The sequence below is a fragment of the Apaloderma vittatum genome, unplaced genomic scaffold (genome assembly GCF_000703405.1).
Source record: "Apaloderma vittatum isolate BGI_N311 unplaced genomic scaffold, ASM70340v1 scaffold14123, whole genome shotgun sequence".
In the NCBI taxonomy this organism is placed as follows: domain Eukaryota; kingdom Metazoa; phylum Chordata; class Aves; order Trogoniformes; family Trogonidae; genus Apaloderma; species Apaloderma vittatum.
The window spans coordinates 14,450-32,989 of record NW_009709919.1 but is presented as its reverse complement, the minus strand read 5'-3'; the positions used below and the strand labels follow the sequence as shown (position 1 = coordinate 32,989).

The window sequence follows — 18,540 nt, the reverse complement described above, 5'->3', positions numbered from 1 at the left end:
CAATAAATAATACAATGGAAATATAATTAATAAATAACAAAATAATAAAAATATAGTAATAAGGAATATTATGGTATTTTTTATGTTTATATTTAAAATATAAATTTGTGTCATAATGGTGGAGACATTGTGTAAACATAATTTTCTCCTTGAACAGAGATTAAATTGTAGTAAATAAGAGTTTGGTTTTTTGAGAAGTTTCTGAAAAATGCTGGTTATTTCTAGGTTTTACAGCTTCTAAGAATTGTTATCTGACATATAGTGATAGATATTTTTGATTAATATTTGTGTATTATTCAGCTGGGTGAAAGAGTCTTCCCCTTTTCACTGTCTTTTGAAAATAATCTTGTATCAAATAGTGTTTGAATGTTTCCTACTTGAGACATTGAAGAAATTTAATTAATGTTGTATGTTTGACCATATTTTTGCCTTTTTTTGAAAATAGCTTAAGAAGAATTACGATTTCAGATCAGACAAGTTAGAACATAAATTACAGCAAAAGGCAAATCACAAATTAATTGCATATTTACAAATGGGTTGAAAAGATCATTTAAACTTGTTTTAATCATTTAAGAGTTGAAACTTGTTCTAATCATTTAGAATAGAGAAAATTGCAACAATTGCATCAGCTATCATTTAAGAAAATATTCTAAAGCTACAGGAATGATAGTTTGTCTACTGTGGTTATACTTTTTAGTTGTTAAAAATAGTTGCCTATTAAACATATTTTCTAAGTGACATGCAGTGTGACTTCTTCCCTTTTAGGATTTCTCGATTTGAGAGGGACCTTAATATGAAAAGACATTTGATAGAAGACTTGCGGTCTCGTCTCAAAGCAAATCAAGCAAATGAGAAAACCTCTAATGAAACATTAGAAAGTCTTGAGAAAAAGGTACTTCGTTCTTGCTATTGATAATTTCAAGAAAAGCAAAAGCTGGTGGATTTACAGAAGTTGTTTCAACACGCTATATGTACGAAATCAATATATTGCTTTAAGCAAACAACATACAGTTAATTTAAGGGTGTAATTCCCTCCACTACTCTGCTATAATTTGTATGAGATCAGTACATGCTGATAGCTTGGCTAGATTCAGCATAATTTAATGTACGTTCATAAGAGGTGTAATTAAATACTAAAGTGTTCAGAGCACTAGGTTGCAAGGATATGCTCTAAGTAGTGAAATTTAGTTTTATGCACTGTAGTTTATAAAATACAGTAGACCTGAAAGAATGGTTATTTTACATGACACATGCTAATTAACTCCATGCACCTTTCCTGAGTATAGTAGTTATATACTTTAGCATGTTAATCTGTTTTCTGCTGCATATTTTGAATGATTCGCAGTTAGCTTAATGTAATTCTGTCTGTGTGGATAGAGCTTAATTTCTGTAGCAAATTATTTTCTCCTGCAAAATTTTAGGACATTTTCACTGAATCTAGGACAACTTGTATATGTTTTAGCATCTTTCTATATTATCAAAGCAGTGTATTACACTCTGACCTTTAGTACCAGAAAAAAAACCCGGCATTTTGTTGTCTGTGAGGTTATGCAGTGTAGTGTCCCAGAACAGAAGTAAACAGTTTACCAATTTGCTTTAGTTTTCCTTGAATGTGGGTGCTTGCTGGATATCACAAGCTCTCTCTCTGCTTGCAGTTGTATAGCACCTTCAGCTCTGGAGAGAGCTGCTGTCTTACCCTCCATGCCAAAGATAAGGTGTTAGTAAGAAATCTGCAGCCAGGGAGCGAGAGCATAAGTAAGCAAGGGAGCTAAAGTATGAAATAAGATAAATACCTAGTTTTGGTTTTAGGTGAAAGGTTTGGAATGGAGCAACGTACGTAAATGCTGTTCATTGAGTATTTTAAGTGCTACATTTCTCATATTCCGGAGAATCAAATTCCATACATTAAATTGATTATTCCATGTGGAGAATCAACTTGATAAATTTTACATTATCTTCAGCAAAAGATCAAATAAATTCCCTATTACTCGATATTGTCAGGAAGACTTTGTGATTAATTCTGCCAGGAGAGCTGAATTTTATAGGAGTGTTGGTCTATTTCATTTTACCCAAAAACATTGTTTGTATTGTATAGCACAACAACAATAATAACAACAATAATAACAACAACAATAATAATCATCATCATCATCATTGAGGCTTTACATACTATTAACTTGTAAACAGTTATAATTTTCTCAGCTGAGTTTTAATTAATGTTTTTACATCTGATAGAAGAAATGAGTGGAAGTTGTGGTTTGGTCCCTTTTGCATGCACTGTAACAGTAAAATACATATAAACAAACAGCTTTGCAAATGAAGAGCTTTTATTTACACTTAAGTCAGAACTTTATGTAACAAGATTGTGTGCATACTAATCTCTACTGTATCAGCTTTAATTAAAGACTAACTTCAGAAAAAGGTACTTCAGTCAAATTATTTATAAAATATAGGTATCTTTATGCAATATAGGTGAGCTTAGTTTTGATTTGATTTTCATTTTTAACTTTTAAATCTTAATAGTTAATGGCTCTTGGCCTTTCATTATTTCAGGTAAAGGCACTGGCTGAAGACTGTTCAAAGAAAAAAAATTCCATTGACTCACTGAAGCAAAAACTTAACACAGCTACAAAAGAGAAATCTCAGTATGAGCAGATGTACCACAAGGCTAAAGATGAGTTAGACAAAAAGGTATAATAGTTGTGATGGCTCCGCTGTGAAACTTTTTCATACCTCACTTTCAAATGATAAGTTGCAAGGTCAACAGCTTAGACATTTTGTATACTGACAGGGAGGAAAGAGCTGATAAGAGAAACGTATTTCTCTGATTTACTTCAGACACATCACTGAAATTTAGATGCTGAAACATGGACATAAGGACTGAGAATGAAGTCACTTTTTCCCATGATATTATGTTTTATGTGTTGCAAGTAGAATGTTCTGTGATAAAAATGGAAACTTAGTTTGTTCAGTTGTTTGTTTGTGGTCTACCATATCTGCCTTTCAGTTTCTGTCGTATCACTGCAGTTTCTGTGTGGATGTGTTTCAGGGTCTCAAGCTTAGCAATCTAGAGAGCAAAATGGTAGAGACTGAACGTGCTATGAATGAACTAGAGACTACTGCATCTCAACAACTAAATTGCTTGGCTAAACAGAGTGGACAGGCTTTGGAAACTATACAGAAGAAGCTGGAGCTCACCAATGACAAAGTGGAAGAGTTCATGACATTCTTGAAGGTTTGAGTTTTGATTTTCTTTTGACTGGCTACCTAAATATAGGTATTCTTGAGTGAAAGTAAAACCTAAAAGATTAAATTAGGCTAATCTTTGATACATTTCCCATTCTGGAACAATCTTAGAAGTTCTTGCACTAGTCTGGTGTCAGCTCTGAACTGGTCTAAACAGGGAGAAAGAGTTGACTGCTCTAGATCTCCTTCCTAGACTTTGGAAGACTTCTGTCTTTTTGTATATGACTGCCAGTGTACTTGTTTCCTAGAAAAAGTGCTTAGTTGTGCAACAGATTACTCTGCAGAAAAAAAAAATTCCCAATATATTTAAGAAAATAATTAATATCTGTTGATTATTGTGAATTACCTCATTTTCCACAAGCACGTGCTTTTTATAGCAGAGATATTAAATAAGAAAGCCTCTATATTGCAATATTGAAAGCAGTTTTGAAAGCATTATGTAGAATATTACTTTCTTATTTTGGTTAAATATTTAATCTGCTACAGTGCAGTTACTGTGTCTGTGGTGTTATACAGATCGCTTCGTCATACTGTTTCAGTGTGAAGTTCTGCAGAACGGACTAGTCTGTGTTTTGTAACTTAATATTTGAAATATAAATGTTATATTTTTTCTGAAATATCTGCTACATAATTAAGAACTATGAATGCCTGTTCAAAATATACCTTGAATTTACTATATGTCTAGTATATACCTATTTTCAGACAAGGTTATTTCTTACTAACCCATGAAACAGATCCACTTCTCTGCTGTTCTTGGATTGCAAATCAGATTGCAAATCTGATAACATCTGACATAAAGAAGGATGGTATATTCGATGCACGGTTTAAAGAAAGCATTTATAGTTATCTCTAATGACTAACTTTCTACTATGCCTTGAAATTTAGTAATTTAAATATTTGTGCATTTTATATGGCAGTTTTTAGATATCTGGCGTGGACCTGAAACCATCCTGTATTCAGTTCAGTTGCAAAATTCACATCAACTTCATTATGAGAAAACCTGAACAAGGCTGAATGCATTTTGAAATCCTAGCTTCAAATAATTTGTAAACTAAAATATCTAACGGGAAAATGATGATTGCATGAAAAAAATCTATTTACTGTTTAAAAAATGAATTTATTTATTTTATAAGTTTGTGGTTAAAGTAAATTATATCTTCTATTTGCCTGGTTCTATAAGCCTTGGGAAAGTGACATAAAATTGTTCACTGTGCCATGTGATTCAGAAGTATCTTGTATATTCTTGAACAACAATTCTTGTTATTTCTCAGGTGGCAAAATGTGGGTTTTTTCTAATACAGAATGCTTCCTCTAAGAGGAAAGAGTGACTACTTTTTCCACAGCTTCATGCTTAGTTTTGCCTGACTATAAGGAAGTCTGAATTAATCTAATGTATTATCTGGCACTTTTTTAAATGAAATAGTTCTGTCATTGATGACAGAGAGATGCAATTCCATCTCTATTGAAGCTACTTTGAATTTTAGAACTTCACTGAATGAACTGCAGTAGCAATTATAGCAAAGTGTTCATACTATCAGTAGTTTACATACATCTATAATGAAAAGCTTGTAAAAAATCAGTAAATGAGAAAGTAAAAGATCTTCTGTTCTCAAAAAGTAGCTGTAATGGGATAGATTGCCTATTAGCAACTATTATGATGCTTCGTTCATTGTTGAATAAGATACTTCTCTGTTAGTTACCGTGAATATTTATTAGAACTTACATGTCTGCACTGTATGTGAAAAGAGTGTTAATATGTAGTATCTCTATAAGTAATAATAATAATAATTAGCTAATAAGGCTAAATATGTTCTTTCTCCCCTGGATAAAAAAATATGCATGCATATTTCAAGTAACGTTTTTGCTGACTGCTATCTTCTGCAGAAAGATTTTTTGAAAATAGAGATGCTGTCTGTAAGTCAAATATTGATGAACAAGGAGTTCCTCAGTAGACTGCTTTGTTTAGGTACTGAATATTTATGGAAAAAAGTTCTCTGAAATAAGACTTTATTCACAGTATACCGCTGTAAAAAATATAATTGAAAATCCTTGGTGTTTCAGTGGAATTTTGTAGTAATCAGGGAAATCCTGTTGAAATACCTCTTAGGCATGGGATGCTATAACCCGCATAGGAGGATTGAGGTGTCACAGTAAGTAGCAGAACTCCTGCCTGCACCAGCTCTTCCTCTGAAGTCTGGTCTCTCTCATTTCTGCTGTCTCCTTCCAGGTAGCTGTTGGTTTTCCCCTCACTATCATTCTCTCTTAAGTTTCAGTAACTCAGATAAGTTTTTTCTGTATAGAGATCAAGTTTAATCAAGTTTAAACTGTCTTTTGCATAACCTGTCTAACATAGTCGAATTGCCCTGTTAACTTCGTCTGCTATTCTGATTACTTCACAAGCCTTACTTGATTTTCTGAGTGCAAGTATAATCTCCTCGTCATTCATCAATTGAATGCAGTTACTTTTTCTAGCTGTTTCATGTCTCTCATGACATTATACATTTTTTTTTCTGACATACAGCAATTAAATCATTTAAGCATTGCTAATTAGCAGCCACAGCTGATAACAGGACAACAGAGGAACTTACAGAGAAGTGAGTGTGGCTCTTTCTTTTTATAGCATACGCTGTTACTGGCCTTTAAGAGTTAGTGATAATTTAGAACCGCAGGATCTCAAATCTGTTTGAATCAATATACAAATATACAAAACCTGAGAGAGAAGTTGGTGACAGAAGTCTGATACACGCTACAGGATCAAATTACAGAATATGATGAATTACTGCTTAAGCACGTATTTGTAACGTACAGTGAAGCAATACATTGCTTTGTGGAGCCCAGTTTGGGACACTTATACAACTAACTAAAATGGCTAGATTGTAAAATATATTAATAGTTCCTAAAAATAGTGGAAGAAATAATTAGCAGTTGCTGTATCCAGTATGTTGTAAGTTATTAGTGGACCTATTTTTATAGAGTGTTATATAGAGGTCAGGTGTTTTGTCCTAAACAACATTCAGTGGGAACCAATGGGATGCCTAAAATAGGTTGCTTCAGAGCAGGTCATTTCTTCAAAGCTGTTATGAGCAAGATAGAGGCTAGCAGAATATATGAATAGAAATTCTGCACCATGACAGTTTATTAAGTTACAAAAACACCACAGTTCCATAATTAAAGTGTAGCTCCTTATAAATATCTATTTCAGTTTGACAGAAAAAGAACACAATATTTAGAAATAACAAAGCAATATAAAGGAAGTGGAAAATGGGTTATAGATAATAACCTAAACATACAAGCAGCAGAGGATGGAGAAAAGGCTAAAGAAATTAAGTGGAAATCTGTGGGTAGCAAGGCCAAGAACAACAGTAAAGGGGCAGGATTAATAATACAACTGTTATAGAGTGAATACAACTCATTATTAGATAAAACAACTCTGTAACCGTGTAAAGATTGAAGTCTTGTACAAATATCTCTGGTTTGTATCTGCAAAGGAAGTAGGCTTATGTTATATGAAGATGATGAAACATTCTCAGTCTATTAGTAGCCAGTGGAAGATTAAGCAACTTCTGTAAAGAAGCAGTATTTTTAAACTGAGAGCTTTTATAGCTTACTGCTGGTTCAGGACTGGTTAAGCATTTTTTCTCTTTCTGATCCTCATTTTGAATAAGTATTCAAAGTAAGTGTATATATACTGTGACTTTGCCATGAGTCTAAAAGACTAATACTGAGTTGATATTTAGGAAAGGGAGTCAGGATAGGTATGTTTTAGGTCAGTTAATCTGACCTCATTTCTCACTACAATAATGAAAATCTGATATGAAATTCAATTATTAAAGTATTAAAGCATAGGAGTATAGTTATGCTTCTTAGAATGGCTTTATTGAAAATAAGTTGCATTGAATAAGTCTGATTTATTTTCTGGAAGGCGGTACAAGTCAGTTCATAAAGGTTACTATTCATTTTAATATACTGGTTTTTAAGATGCCTGACCTATTACTGAGACGTTCAGATAAAAAATGTAGGCTATGCAATATCAATAATATGTTAAATGGATTAAAAATTACCTGTGTGGCTGATTTGAAAAGTAATACATGGAATTTAGGTGTTTCTAAAGTTCTGTATAGATCAGAGCTAAACGTGATTATTGAAGATTTTCGCAGATTTAGATATCAAATCATCATAAAATTTGTCAGTAGCATTTTTGATGACAGATAAATGGTGAAAGTAAGGCTGTAAGTATAGTGTAAGCTAGGGCAAATAAAATATTTTTATTACAGAGGAAAACAAACTACCTGTAAGATGGACCAGGTGGCTCTGACAGTGTTTTAGGTGCCTTTTATAGAGCTAAATGTTTTCATCCCATCCCGCTTTCATCAGCACCATAATTCTCTTTGAATCATGCATCCAATTACTACAGCATACCATTATTCGCTATCCCTGTAGCACATACTGCACTACTGCATCCTCAGGTGCAACTTGTCAGTTATGTGCAGCACAGCAACTGCGTTTGTACCTGTGACTACACATGCAGAAAAAAATACCGCTGGATAAAGTTAAAAAGTTGCTCTTGGCCTGCTTGAATGGATGTCTATCAAAAGTAGGGTACAACATACTAATTTTCTACGAAACTGTCAAAAATCCTGCCTAATTCTGCCAGAACTCTGTTTTCCTTCATTACTGTACTGGCTTTGACCATATATTGCTGTTACAGACCCTTGTCAGCTCAAGACTCATTAGTGTTGTCTGTCCCATCAAGTTGTATATCAGCAAAACTCATTTTAAGTTAATTTGCAGTGATGACATCTGCCTGAGCGTGAAAATACCAGACTTTTCTGACCTTGAAGAAGTTTTGAAGTTTTGATAAGGCACCAATATTCAACTGCAGCTGTAATAAATAGGTGATGGTGGCTGAATGTTTCAAAGTCAGCTGAGTGCATTTCTCACTTCCATAATGCCTCTGTGATTTGGGGCTTGTGTGCCCTCCACAGAGGATACCCACTGAAGCACAGTTCACATCTGCTCTGTTCTGGCATTGTTCTTGATAGGTCTCCAGTAAAACCATCTGACCGAATTGACTGCCAAAATTAAGACCCGTGGCAGTTTACTTGGCAAGCGTAGTGGATATACCTGGGGATCTAACACTCCGTCTCTTAAGACATCTGCCCTTATTTCTACTACTCAGAGCAGGACTTAAGCTAGGCGCATTTTGCTCTCGCTCTGTTGTTTGACATACAGCTATGTGCAGCCACAGGGCAGAGGCCTTATCCCACCTCTGCTTGGCTGAATGATGTTCTGCCAGTCATTTGCCATTCAATCAGCTTATGTTATATCCCAATATATGTCAGTTTTTCTTACCATTCTGCAGTTTACCTTGAATTCTGGCATCAGTTCTGCCACAGTGTATTTTCTCACCTCTATCTCAGGCTATAGTTTAATATGCAACTAAGATAAATTAACACTTCTACTAAGAAGTTCCGCCTCTAAGTGAACCTCACTGCTCATTTCTGCCCATATGAAACTTCCTCCCTCCTCATTTATGAAATGTCATCATAAACATTGTATAGGTTGTTGTCAGCTATCTCATGAAAATGCAGTTAACTTTTTGAAAACCCAGAGTCAGAGCAGGATGGGTTTACATGGTTACAGGCTAGAGATGCTGGGACTACCCTGTAGTGACAGCACTAATTGAAAATGTTGCCTGCAACTTCTTCCTGTTACAAAAAATAAGCCTAGTTAATGACTCTCATGTTAAAATATTCTGTCATTTGGAAAATTTCTGTTGTTTACCCTTATTGTCTTTTTCTCTTGAACTGTTCTGTGTTGGGGAAGATGGGGCATTGCCAGGAAACATGTTCTTCTCAGAATGGCCATATGCAGATGATGTCCTATTTGCTCTTTATCACTAATATATTAATAAAAAGATATGTTTCTGCATCTAAAAATCCTAAACATAGTAAGTAATTGTAATTTCTGTAACTGGCAAAAATGGTTTAGCTTGGCAGTGCTGTTTGACCAAATAAAGGTATCTTAAGCAGGTCACTGGGACATTTTACAAACAACAGCAGATAGTATCACTGATGTAAATCAGCACTGTCAGTCTTGATTTGAAAGTGGACACCTTTAATATGACTTCAAGTTGCTAGAAAATGCTCCCTATGGGGAACACTTAAAAACCAAAAGATAAGTATATTTCATTTATTATGCTCTAAACTGTCAACACTTTTCTGAGAAAAGTATACCCAGAGTGATTATTTTGTATTGTATGGAGTAGAGGATGAGTCTGCCAGTCTGCGTTCAGTCAGAATCAGCATAATATTTTGTTACAGGGGTGTGTTCCAGTCTGATGAGAATCAGTATTTTTACCTGCAGAAAACACACCATTAAAAGAAGGTGTCATATATGCAAAGCAAAATTTGTGTAACTGAAAAAAAAATCTCACCATTTAAAAATCAGGCATTTATTTCTTCTCTATTATGTGTGCTGCTGTAGGAAAAAAGGAGAAACACAGCTTTTATTATGAAATACCAACCTTTCTTAGTTCTGAGAAGAAATTGGTGATAAATTAAGCTAATCTCCGTCAGGATTACTCTGCATCTGGGATTTAGGCAAATTGAATCAGAGGCCTGAATAGTGACAGTGAATATCTATTAGACTGTAAACAGAATAATAGGCCCTGTGAATTTTAATGAATGAAGTGAATTGCTGAACTCTTATAGTTTACAGAAGGCATATGATTAGTGATGCATACAGTGTGCCAGGAACAGCATATAATGTAGATATCTTAATGGATAAAATCTTGATTACTAAAAATAATGAATATAAAGAATAAACAGATTTTTAAAAGCTTATCCTTGTTCTTTCTTGTTTTTTTAGGCTTAGAAGAATAGGATGTTGTTTTTTGACTATTATAGGTAAAGATGATAACAGATGTAGCTTAAAATATATCGATTTTATATATATCCCTCTGTATTAAGAGTTTAGAGAAATTGATTTAAGTGATTCAATCTATGTAACCAAATTGCAAAATATACAAGTTTTGTGTAGCTGCACGTGTATTTCTTATGCAAAGTGTCGATGTATGTCTGACTTACACAGGTGATTTTGTTGATGCTAGTGCTACTTTCATTTTTCTTACAGTGCCTGGCAACCATTCTCAGAAAACATGACTCTAAACTGTATGAACAGATCTAACAGACTTGAGCTGATCAGGAAGCTATTTTCACCAGCTGCAAATAACTTCCTTTTCTGCCTCAGGAAAAAAAGAATTAAAATCTAAGTTTTTCAGAGAATGAGATGGCAACAGGCTCAGCTGAGACTACTTGGAGACTTCAGTGCACTCCCTGGAGAGACTGCTTTTTAAACCTCATGCTCAGCCCTGTGCATAATTTGGGGATGGTTAGTAAGATGTCTAATTTAAAGGTAATGGCCATTTCAAGGTCTGAAAGATAGAAACAGCATTGACTGGAAAAAGGGATAACTGAAAGACTTGTGGGATGGATGTTTGAGTACGAAGTGTATAGTGAAGGCTCTGGGCTTGAAGTGATTGGAAAGCTTTTCAGCAAAATGACGGAAAATATCAAAAACTTGGGAAGAAAGAGCAAGGCCTCCAGTAATGATTTATTTAAGAGCGCATGTAGAAATAATTCCTCAATGTATGTTGATCAGATTAGTCAGAAAGCAAACTGAAGCAGAGAGAACAGGAAGCACCCATATACAGAGCCTTGTGAAGTCTCCACAGTAATACAGAAAGGTGGTAGTTCAGGGGATTCCCCAGCAGACACGCTGACAGAGCTACAGATATGAGGGAAGAGCTCTGTGAGGGTGAAATCATAAAAAACAAGTGACAGTATTTTAAGAAAACACAGTTGATAGGATTTTTAAGAGTGCAAGGCGTACCAGAGGTGACCTTTTAAATTAGGGTTCAAACACATTTGTTTCAGCAGCGTAGTGATGCCTTACACAGGGCATACGGTTTATAGTTTTTATGCGTTATGTGGGTTTCTGCGGAAAGAGAGCATAAGCACAGACACTGAGCTGAGTATCAGGAAAACTTGGTGATTTTCACGTCTTGGTCACTGACCTGCTATGTGACCTTTAGAGTGTTGCTTCACCTCAGTATTTTTTGGTCTGCCTGGAATATTCTTTGTCTGCCACATCCCGTGTAACTGTGCTGACTTTGTCTGCCCTAACTGTTCAGATAAGAAACTCTGAGATCCCAGGCATCTCTTACTACACGTGGGTACAGCTCCATTCCGTAGTGCTTTGTGTAGTCCTCTGTGTAAATAACTGTAATATAAGATATTTCAAAGGAATGATGCTAGTTTTGCTAGCACCTGTGTAAATCAGAGGTAATTCTGTTGAAATCAAAGAATTTACAGCAGCAAAACAAATTAATGTAAATGAAGTAGGACTTAAATGATGAAGTAAGTAAGATTTTAAATTAGTATTAGTATTAGTTATTGCCCGTTTCACATAGATACGATTTTAGAAACCAGTGTATTTTGACAGAAATACTCTGCCTGTTATCCCTTGGTGATTATACATATTTCAACTTATTCTATCCTATAAAGAAAACTATTATTTCTGGTTCCTGTTATAGATCATAAAACATGATAATTGTGTTGAAAATTTAGCAACAGTAATGAATGAACAGTAAAATGGAAACTATAGAGTGTTTGCTGATAGTTTTAAAAAATATCAGTTGGAAACTTTTGGATTTACAGCTTAAGTTTTTGATAGTCTTAAAGCTTAATGTACAGGAGAGATAACTGTAAAGCCTTAATATTATATGTAACAAATGCCCCTCAGTAAGTATGTGGTGTATATTCTACAATAAGGTATTCTGCCAATGCAGTATGAGGGCCTGCTTTCTACCTAAAATCATGTTATAAAGAATGCTCTTAAAAGGAACAGATTTTTAAGACAAGATTTCAGGCATAAATGAAAGTGTGATAGCTACAAAGCTATCAAGAGACGCTTAGGAAAGAAAAGGAGAAAAAGCTGACCAGTAATAAAAAAAAATTATTTTGAATCACAGAGGGAATTTTAAAAGACATAAGTACTGTTAAGTATATGCTGCGCACTTTTCTACAGAAATATAAACTACATTGTAATTTGCCAGAATCAGTCCATTATTGCATCTTTCTTTAAATATGGTTTGTTCTGAAAGCAATCTAAAATTAAAAATTGACTATGACTTAATCCACTTTTCTACTAATTTGAAAATAAATTGCAGTATATTTTAGGACATAGCACAATGCATTTAATTTCATTTTCTTATAAATGTCGAATATAGTTTAAAATATTTTAGTATTTATCCCTATGGTTTTCCATAGGAGCTGGTTAAGGAAATGCAGTCAAATGAACGTGCTCAATTTTGTACTTGAAAATAAATGTTTATAAAGAGCAATGGTTTTGAATCAAGAAAAATTGGTATTCTGATAGAGGATGCAGACTGGTAGCAAGACTATTTTGGAGAAATGTGAAAAAATACAGTATTTAAACAGTTCTTAGTCAAGTGAGACTTTCTCCCCTTTGTTCTCCTAATGGCAAGCAGAAATAATGCAATTTAAGCCAGCATAGCTGTACAAATTCAAATCTTACCTGTAACAGGAATCAGATTATCAAATTTTATGCAGCACAGTTTCTCTTTTCTGTCATTGTAGCTTAATATTATTCCTCCTTGTAGCTTAATATCATTCTTCCTTATTACATTTTAATTGTTTTTCAAGTGCCCTTCTAAATGCTGGAAAGCTGAGTTTTGTGTTTAAATACTGAAATTCTGAGGCTCCTCTTACACTGTGTGATTCAAGGGCTTTGTCAGTAAAGCTGCGGTGGATGTAGCTTCAGTTGTGGAAAAACAATGTTGTGCAAATCTGTCTACACTTCTTCTAGATATTCTTAGTATATTTGGGTCTGGGATATTACTGAATTCACCTTTTCTAGTTCAAAGGGTGTCATCTATAGCTCAAAAAGCTATGAAGAAAGCAAGCTTGGGCTAGGATGCTGGACTGCAACCTGCAGATATCTTTTGCCACAAGGTTGGAAGAGGCTGGTGATACTTAAATTACTTCAATTAGTTTTTCAGAAGATCTTGTCTACTAGGTCCTTAGTTACGCTCATATGAGTTCAGATTTGCTTTAGTTAATCAGATTGTAGATGCAACTGCAGTATCACATTATTTTGTATTTAAATACTGTAATTTCTCAATCTTTGTGTAAAATGGAATTGTTACAGGTCATCAGATAGGGCATTCCTTTGAGGCAGTGGGTACTTTCATCTTCCACTGATACCTGTGAACTTGTGAGCACTATTCTCAGTGCAAGTCCACGTAAGATTGTTTATTTTAAATTGTGTATATCAATCTGATACTTAGCTTTACTGGATATATTTCTTTCTTTAAGCTCCGACTGAATTAGCTTTTGAAACTTTGCTGCTCTGCTAGCTTTTAGATCATATTGTCAGTCTGATATTCACTTGACTGTATCTTTTTGTTTTGTTTGGGTTTTAATACATTCTACAGCTTGTTTGTTTACATTATTCGTAATAGAAAAAAATATAAAAGCCTACCTTTAAGTCCTCCAAATATGTACAAACAAAGAATTGGACCTCATAGCTTGAACATCTATGTTCATAAATTTTAGAAGTAAAGCAGAAACTGACTGAAGTCAGGTAAATAAAACCAACACACCACTTTGTAAAGGTGAACTGTGTGGCATTGGTAAAATAATTTTATTACCGCTTTAATATCTGGCAGTAGCATTCTCTCTCAGTACTGAATACTGAAGTTGTCAGAGGAAGATAAGACAGGTCTAAATCTTCTCTACACCTTTACACTTTACTTTCACAACATCTGCTGGAGTCTCTGAAATCACATGTGATCTCTGAGGATCATAAGAATTAAATCAGCCTCCTGAGGCTGACTCATTCCCATGAGTCCAAATGCTAGATGTTATAGCCCTTGGCCAGACAAATCTATTGCAGTGGTCTGTCTTGTCTTTATTTCTTGTCTACACCTTTGTCTCTTTTCCCACTGGAAAAAAGAAAAAACACGTTACGCTAGAAGGTGTATTTGTTCAAGTGAAGGGGCTGGCTGAGGTAGCTTAAATGATACGTATATGTGAAAATTAAATACTAAAATTAAATAAAATTTTTCTTTGACACGCAGCAATTATGTTATGAGATCAGTTTGAACATTGTTACTGGAAGTATCTTGAAATTCCTTTTCAGAGGGGCAATAAGGTCCAAATAAATGTACTTTCACTGAAGAATCTTGAATGCTTGATTCAGCTGCTGAAACACTGCGTGACATCACCTCTTTGTTTCACTTTGTCAATTAATTCTGTTGTTTTGTTGATCGTGAGTTATTTGGGGTGATGATGTTTTATCAACCTTTTAGAATGCTAACTTTAGGCCATCAATAATTTGTCTACCACAAAAGTAGAGAAGGTCTTTAAACTCAGTGTTCAGTTCTGTGAAATTGAAATCTTGTTTTCCACAGATAGCTGCAACATATTCACAGTACTTCTGTTTCTTTAGGAAACTAACCTTGTTTCAGAAAGATTTTGCAGTTTATTTTTGGTGTCACATCCTTACATTGCTCAAAACAAGTGAGTTTCTATGAACATGTTATCCAAAGACACTTTCATATTAAAATACACATGAAATATTATATAGAGAATTGTTCTGTGTATTATACTGTTCTATAAATTTGTATTTGGTTGACCCTGGCTAGCATCACATAGTTGCTTGCACACTACTTGCTCCCAGCAAGACTCGGAGAATAGGAAGACCAAAAGTGAGAAAACTTGTGTGTTGAGGTAAGGACAGTTTAGTAAGTGAAGGAAAGAGGGGAGAAAAAGCCCCACAAGATATGCAGACCAATGCCCAGCTAGTCTCTGAGCAGTGACTACCTGCCAGACCACCACCCCATCCACCTCAGTTTTTACTGTTGAAGAAGACACTATATGGCATGAAATGCACATTTGGTCAGTTGGGGCCACCTCTCCCGGCTGTGTCCCCTTCCTGCTTCTTGTGCACCCCCAGTCTGCTTGCTGAGGGAGCTGAGTGGGAAACAGAGCAGGCCTTGATGCTGTGCAAGTACCATTCAGCCATAGCTGGTGTGTCATCAGCGCTGGTTTAGTCACAAATCTGAAACGCTACACCACTGGAGCTACAAGGAGACAGTTCTCTCCATCTCAGACAGACACGGCACAGCATTATTACTATTCTGTAAAGCACAGTCAGGCTTAAAATTTTCCACAACTAATGTACGCCATGGCTTCTGCTATAAGGTCCGCACCAGCACAAGACTGAAATATGGCTATGTGTAGCTAAAGTGGTAGCATCAGATTTCAATTTCTCTCAGAGGCACCAAGTGTTATTAAACTACAAACAATAACAATAGAATGTGTAAATTAACGTAGTAATTACAAGAATAATTTTAGGCACTGACTTGGTCATATGGCGTTACTTGGGGCCATTAATCAATTTGTGCCAATTCTACAGTCAACTAGTGTCAGAGCTTTTGGGGACGTAAAGAGCTTTTTAATACTGTGTTGTCAGAGTCTGTGTATCACCACAGTTTCTTTGAGTGTTTAATTAAATATCACCCTTGAAATGAAAGAGGTCCTTTGTCTTTAGGCATCTCAAAACTGGTGAAAGGTAAAATGCCAGAAAGTGTTTGCGTGCTGAGATCAAAATAAAAAACTATTATCTTAAGAATTAATATTTTGGATTGTGAAAAAGAAGTAAAAATCCTTATAAAGGAGGTATTTTAGAACTCTATGCAACCCAGTAGATGTAATATATACTGTATAACCATATGGAGTTTCTAAATAATGCAGCAATTGCTACTGATTAAAAAGAACTGGGTACTCTAACCTCATGCTGTTAGAATTTTAAGCTTTTTTTTTTTTTTTTTTAGTCAGACCAGTAGCAATTGCATTTGTCCAACACAATGTATTGTAGATTTGTTTTGAGGAATTAATCAGGGATTCCTATTCTAGTTGGCTGGTAGCAGCTAAGTGTGTCTCACAGGAATAACTCTGATGGTAACATCTAAGTTGAGAAAACAGCTTTTCTAACAAAATATCTCATTTTTTTGACACAAAAGAAAAACAAAGGGGAAATATAAAATCTTAGTATTACTAGTACTAATAAAGGCATTGTTATCAGACATCAATATAGTACTGAATTCAGATTCTGCACTGATTTCATTGCAGGCAGCTTGTCTCTTGCTTTTAAGTTTAAAAACAAGCAAATCTGAAATACACAGTGGGAAATGTTTTAGTTTAAAACCCTGCACTTAGCCCTGGTATGTGTTGGATCAATTTCTTAATCAAAGAACAATATTATACTGGCTTCAGTACACTCACCAATAAAACTTGTGTTGATTAACTTTCATTTTTTGTTATTTTCAGTTTGGAAATGGTTCTTCCTAACTCAGTTAAAGACCTCTGCATCTGTGACATTTATTAGTAAAGCATGAATTGACATATTAATGAAATCACTAATAAGTAAACAATTTAGCATGTGGATATATTAGTATATGATGGATGATTAAATGCTCAGGGGGAAAAGGAAGTACAATTCCTCTATGTGTATGGTCTACTGTGATTTTATATAATGTATATCTTTCATGTCAAAATCTATGAATTGAAATTTTGTTTTTCCTTGCTTTTTTGTTCAAACTTGCTTTTTATTTCTTTTTTTTTCTTTTTCCTCTATCTTTTTTTTTTTTAATTGCTGCTATAGGTTCTTCAGGGACTTGCTTGTACATTTATTTCTGCAATTCTGACCTAAAAGACAAGCACGGTGGAGTTACAATTTCTGGGTCCCACTGTTGTTATTACTATCAGCTTGTTCATTCATCATTAACCTCCACTATCTAATAGTTTTACAAGACTATTATCTGGCAATTTTTATATGTTGTCTGAGATGTCCAAGTGGATATTTAACTTTGTTTATTATCATGCATTTTGTTTGGTTTTATCGTTATTTGTAGTCTATCCATGTGGCTTTGCAGTTGATTTCCTTGATATTTTACTCCTTTAATTTACATTCCATCTTTGCACCAGTGTGCAAATGTGTTTCTTCTAGTGTGATAACCTGTTTCTGAGAGAGGTCTCCTTACTTTTAAAATTTGTGAAGCTGATTCAGTTTGATTTAAAAAGTATAGCTGAGTTTATTTTTCTATTGTCAAATACATATCCTACAAGTTGCAGTAACCAATTTACTATTGGACCATTTCAAATTCTACAAAAACATGTTATGATTTATCTGTAATTTTGTTTCCTGATGTGTGCTTTTGTACTTAGTGCTCTCTCTTCTCTTTTAATCTATTTCCTTCTATGAGCTTAGTCCAAGTTGCCCTAGCTCTCTGCCTATAACATTTCAAGTTTTTTCATTCCTCTCAGCTATATACTTGCAGACAGATCTATGTACAAGATATGTTGTTTGAAATATTGTACATAGAGAGACCAATACTTAAATCAGAAAATGGGACAAATTTCATTGTACCTCCTATGTGGTACAATGCGATAGGATAATTTTGGTTTTAATAATTAATTTTTAACTAAATACAGAAAAAATATAAGGTTGGGAAATGGTAGAAAAATAAACAAATCTCAGAATCAGATTAATCTGTTGTGCTTTCTTTGAAATATATCAGCAAATGCTCTCTAATGACTGTATTTTGAATACACTAGAGGCTGTAGAGTGCTTTATCCCAAATACCAATAAACAGGCTTTATAATTCTGCAGTCAGTTTCTATGAGATGAAGGCATTCTGCAGAAAAATAATTTTCAGGCCTTAATCAGATACTTGTGAGAGATAGTTCAATAAGACAAGCTCCACACATGATGATCGAAAGAAAATCTTATTCTCTCATTTTAAACTCAGCCAAGGTGTCTGTCTTGACAATCACAGTTCTGCTTGAATCATGGATGTTGAATACAGTAGGAGGATCTTCTGACAATGAGTTAGTGATTTTATCTCTCAGCCAGCAATTTTTGGATGAAATTGTCTTGCTCAGCTTTTGACAAAATATTTTTGTCATAGTTGCATAGATATTGAAACAAAATAACTTCGGTTGTACAACCAACGATTTATACTAATGCCTAGTGTTATTTCACTGAACCAGAGAACTTTAGGCATAGAAGAGGTAGGAACTTGAACCGTCAGTTCTTCCTGGTGCAGTTTGGCACGTGTTCAGCTGTGGAAGGTATTATTCAAGCACAGTACTTGTGTGGTGCTTGGGAGAAAAAGTAAAATCAGGTTTAGAGTCCATTCAGGTC

The 18,540-nt window shown here is 34.6% G+C and overlaps 1 protein-coding gene across 1 annotated transcript in view; it reads left to right on the top strand.

Annotated features, from left to right (window-relative positions):
• LOC104272190 (centlein-like) overlaps positions 1 to 18,540 on the top strand; it is a gene marked incomplete at its 5' end in the record, with an annotated part of 94,176 nt that overhangs the window by 64,227 nt on the left and 11,409 nt on the right. Inside the window, 3 exons of the mRNA XM_009867118.1 lie at positions 766 to 892; positions 2,554 to 2,691; positions 3,050 to 3,235. Coding sequence (XP_009865420.1) covers positions 766 to 892; positions 2,554 to 2,691; positions 3,050 to 3,235 — 451 coding nt within the window. The remainder of the gene's footprint in view (positions 1 to 765; positions 893 to 2,553; positions 2,692 to 3,049; positions 3,236 to 18,540) is intronic.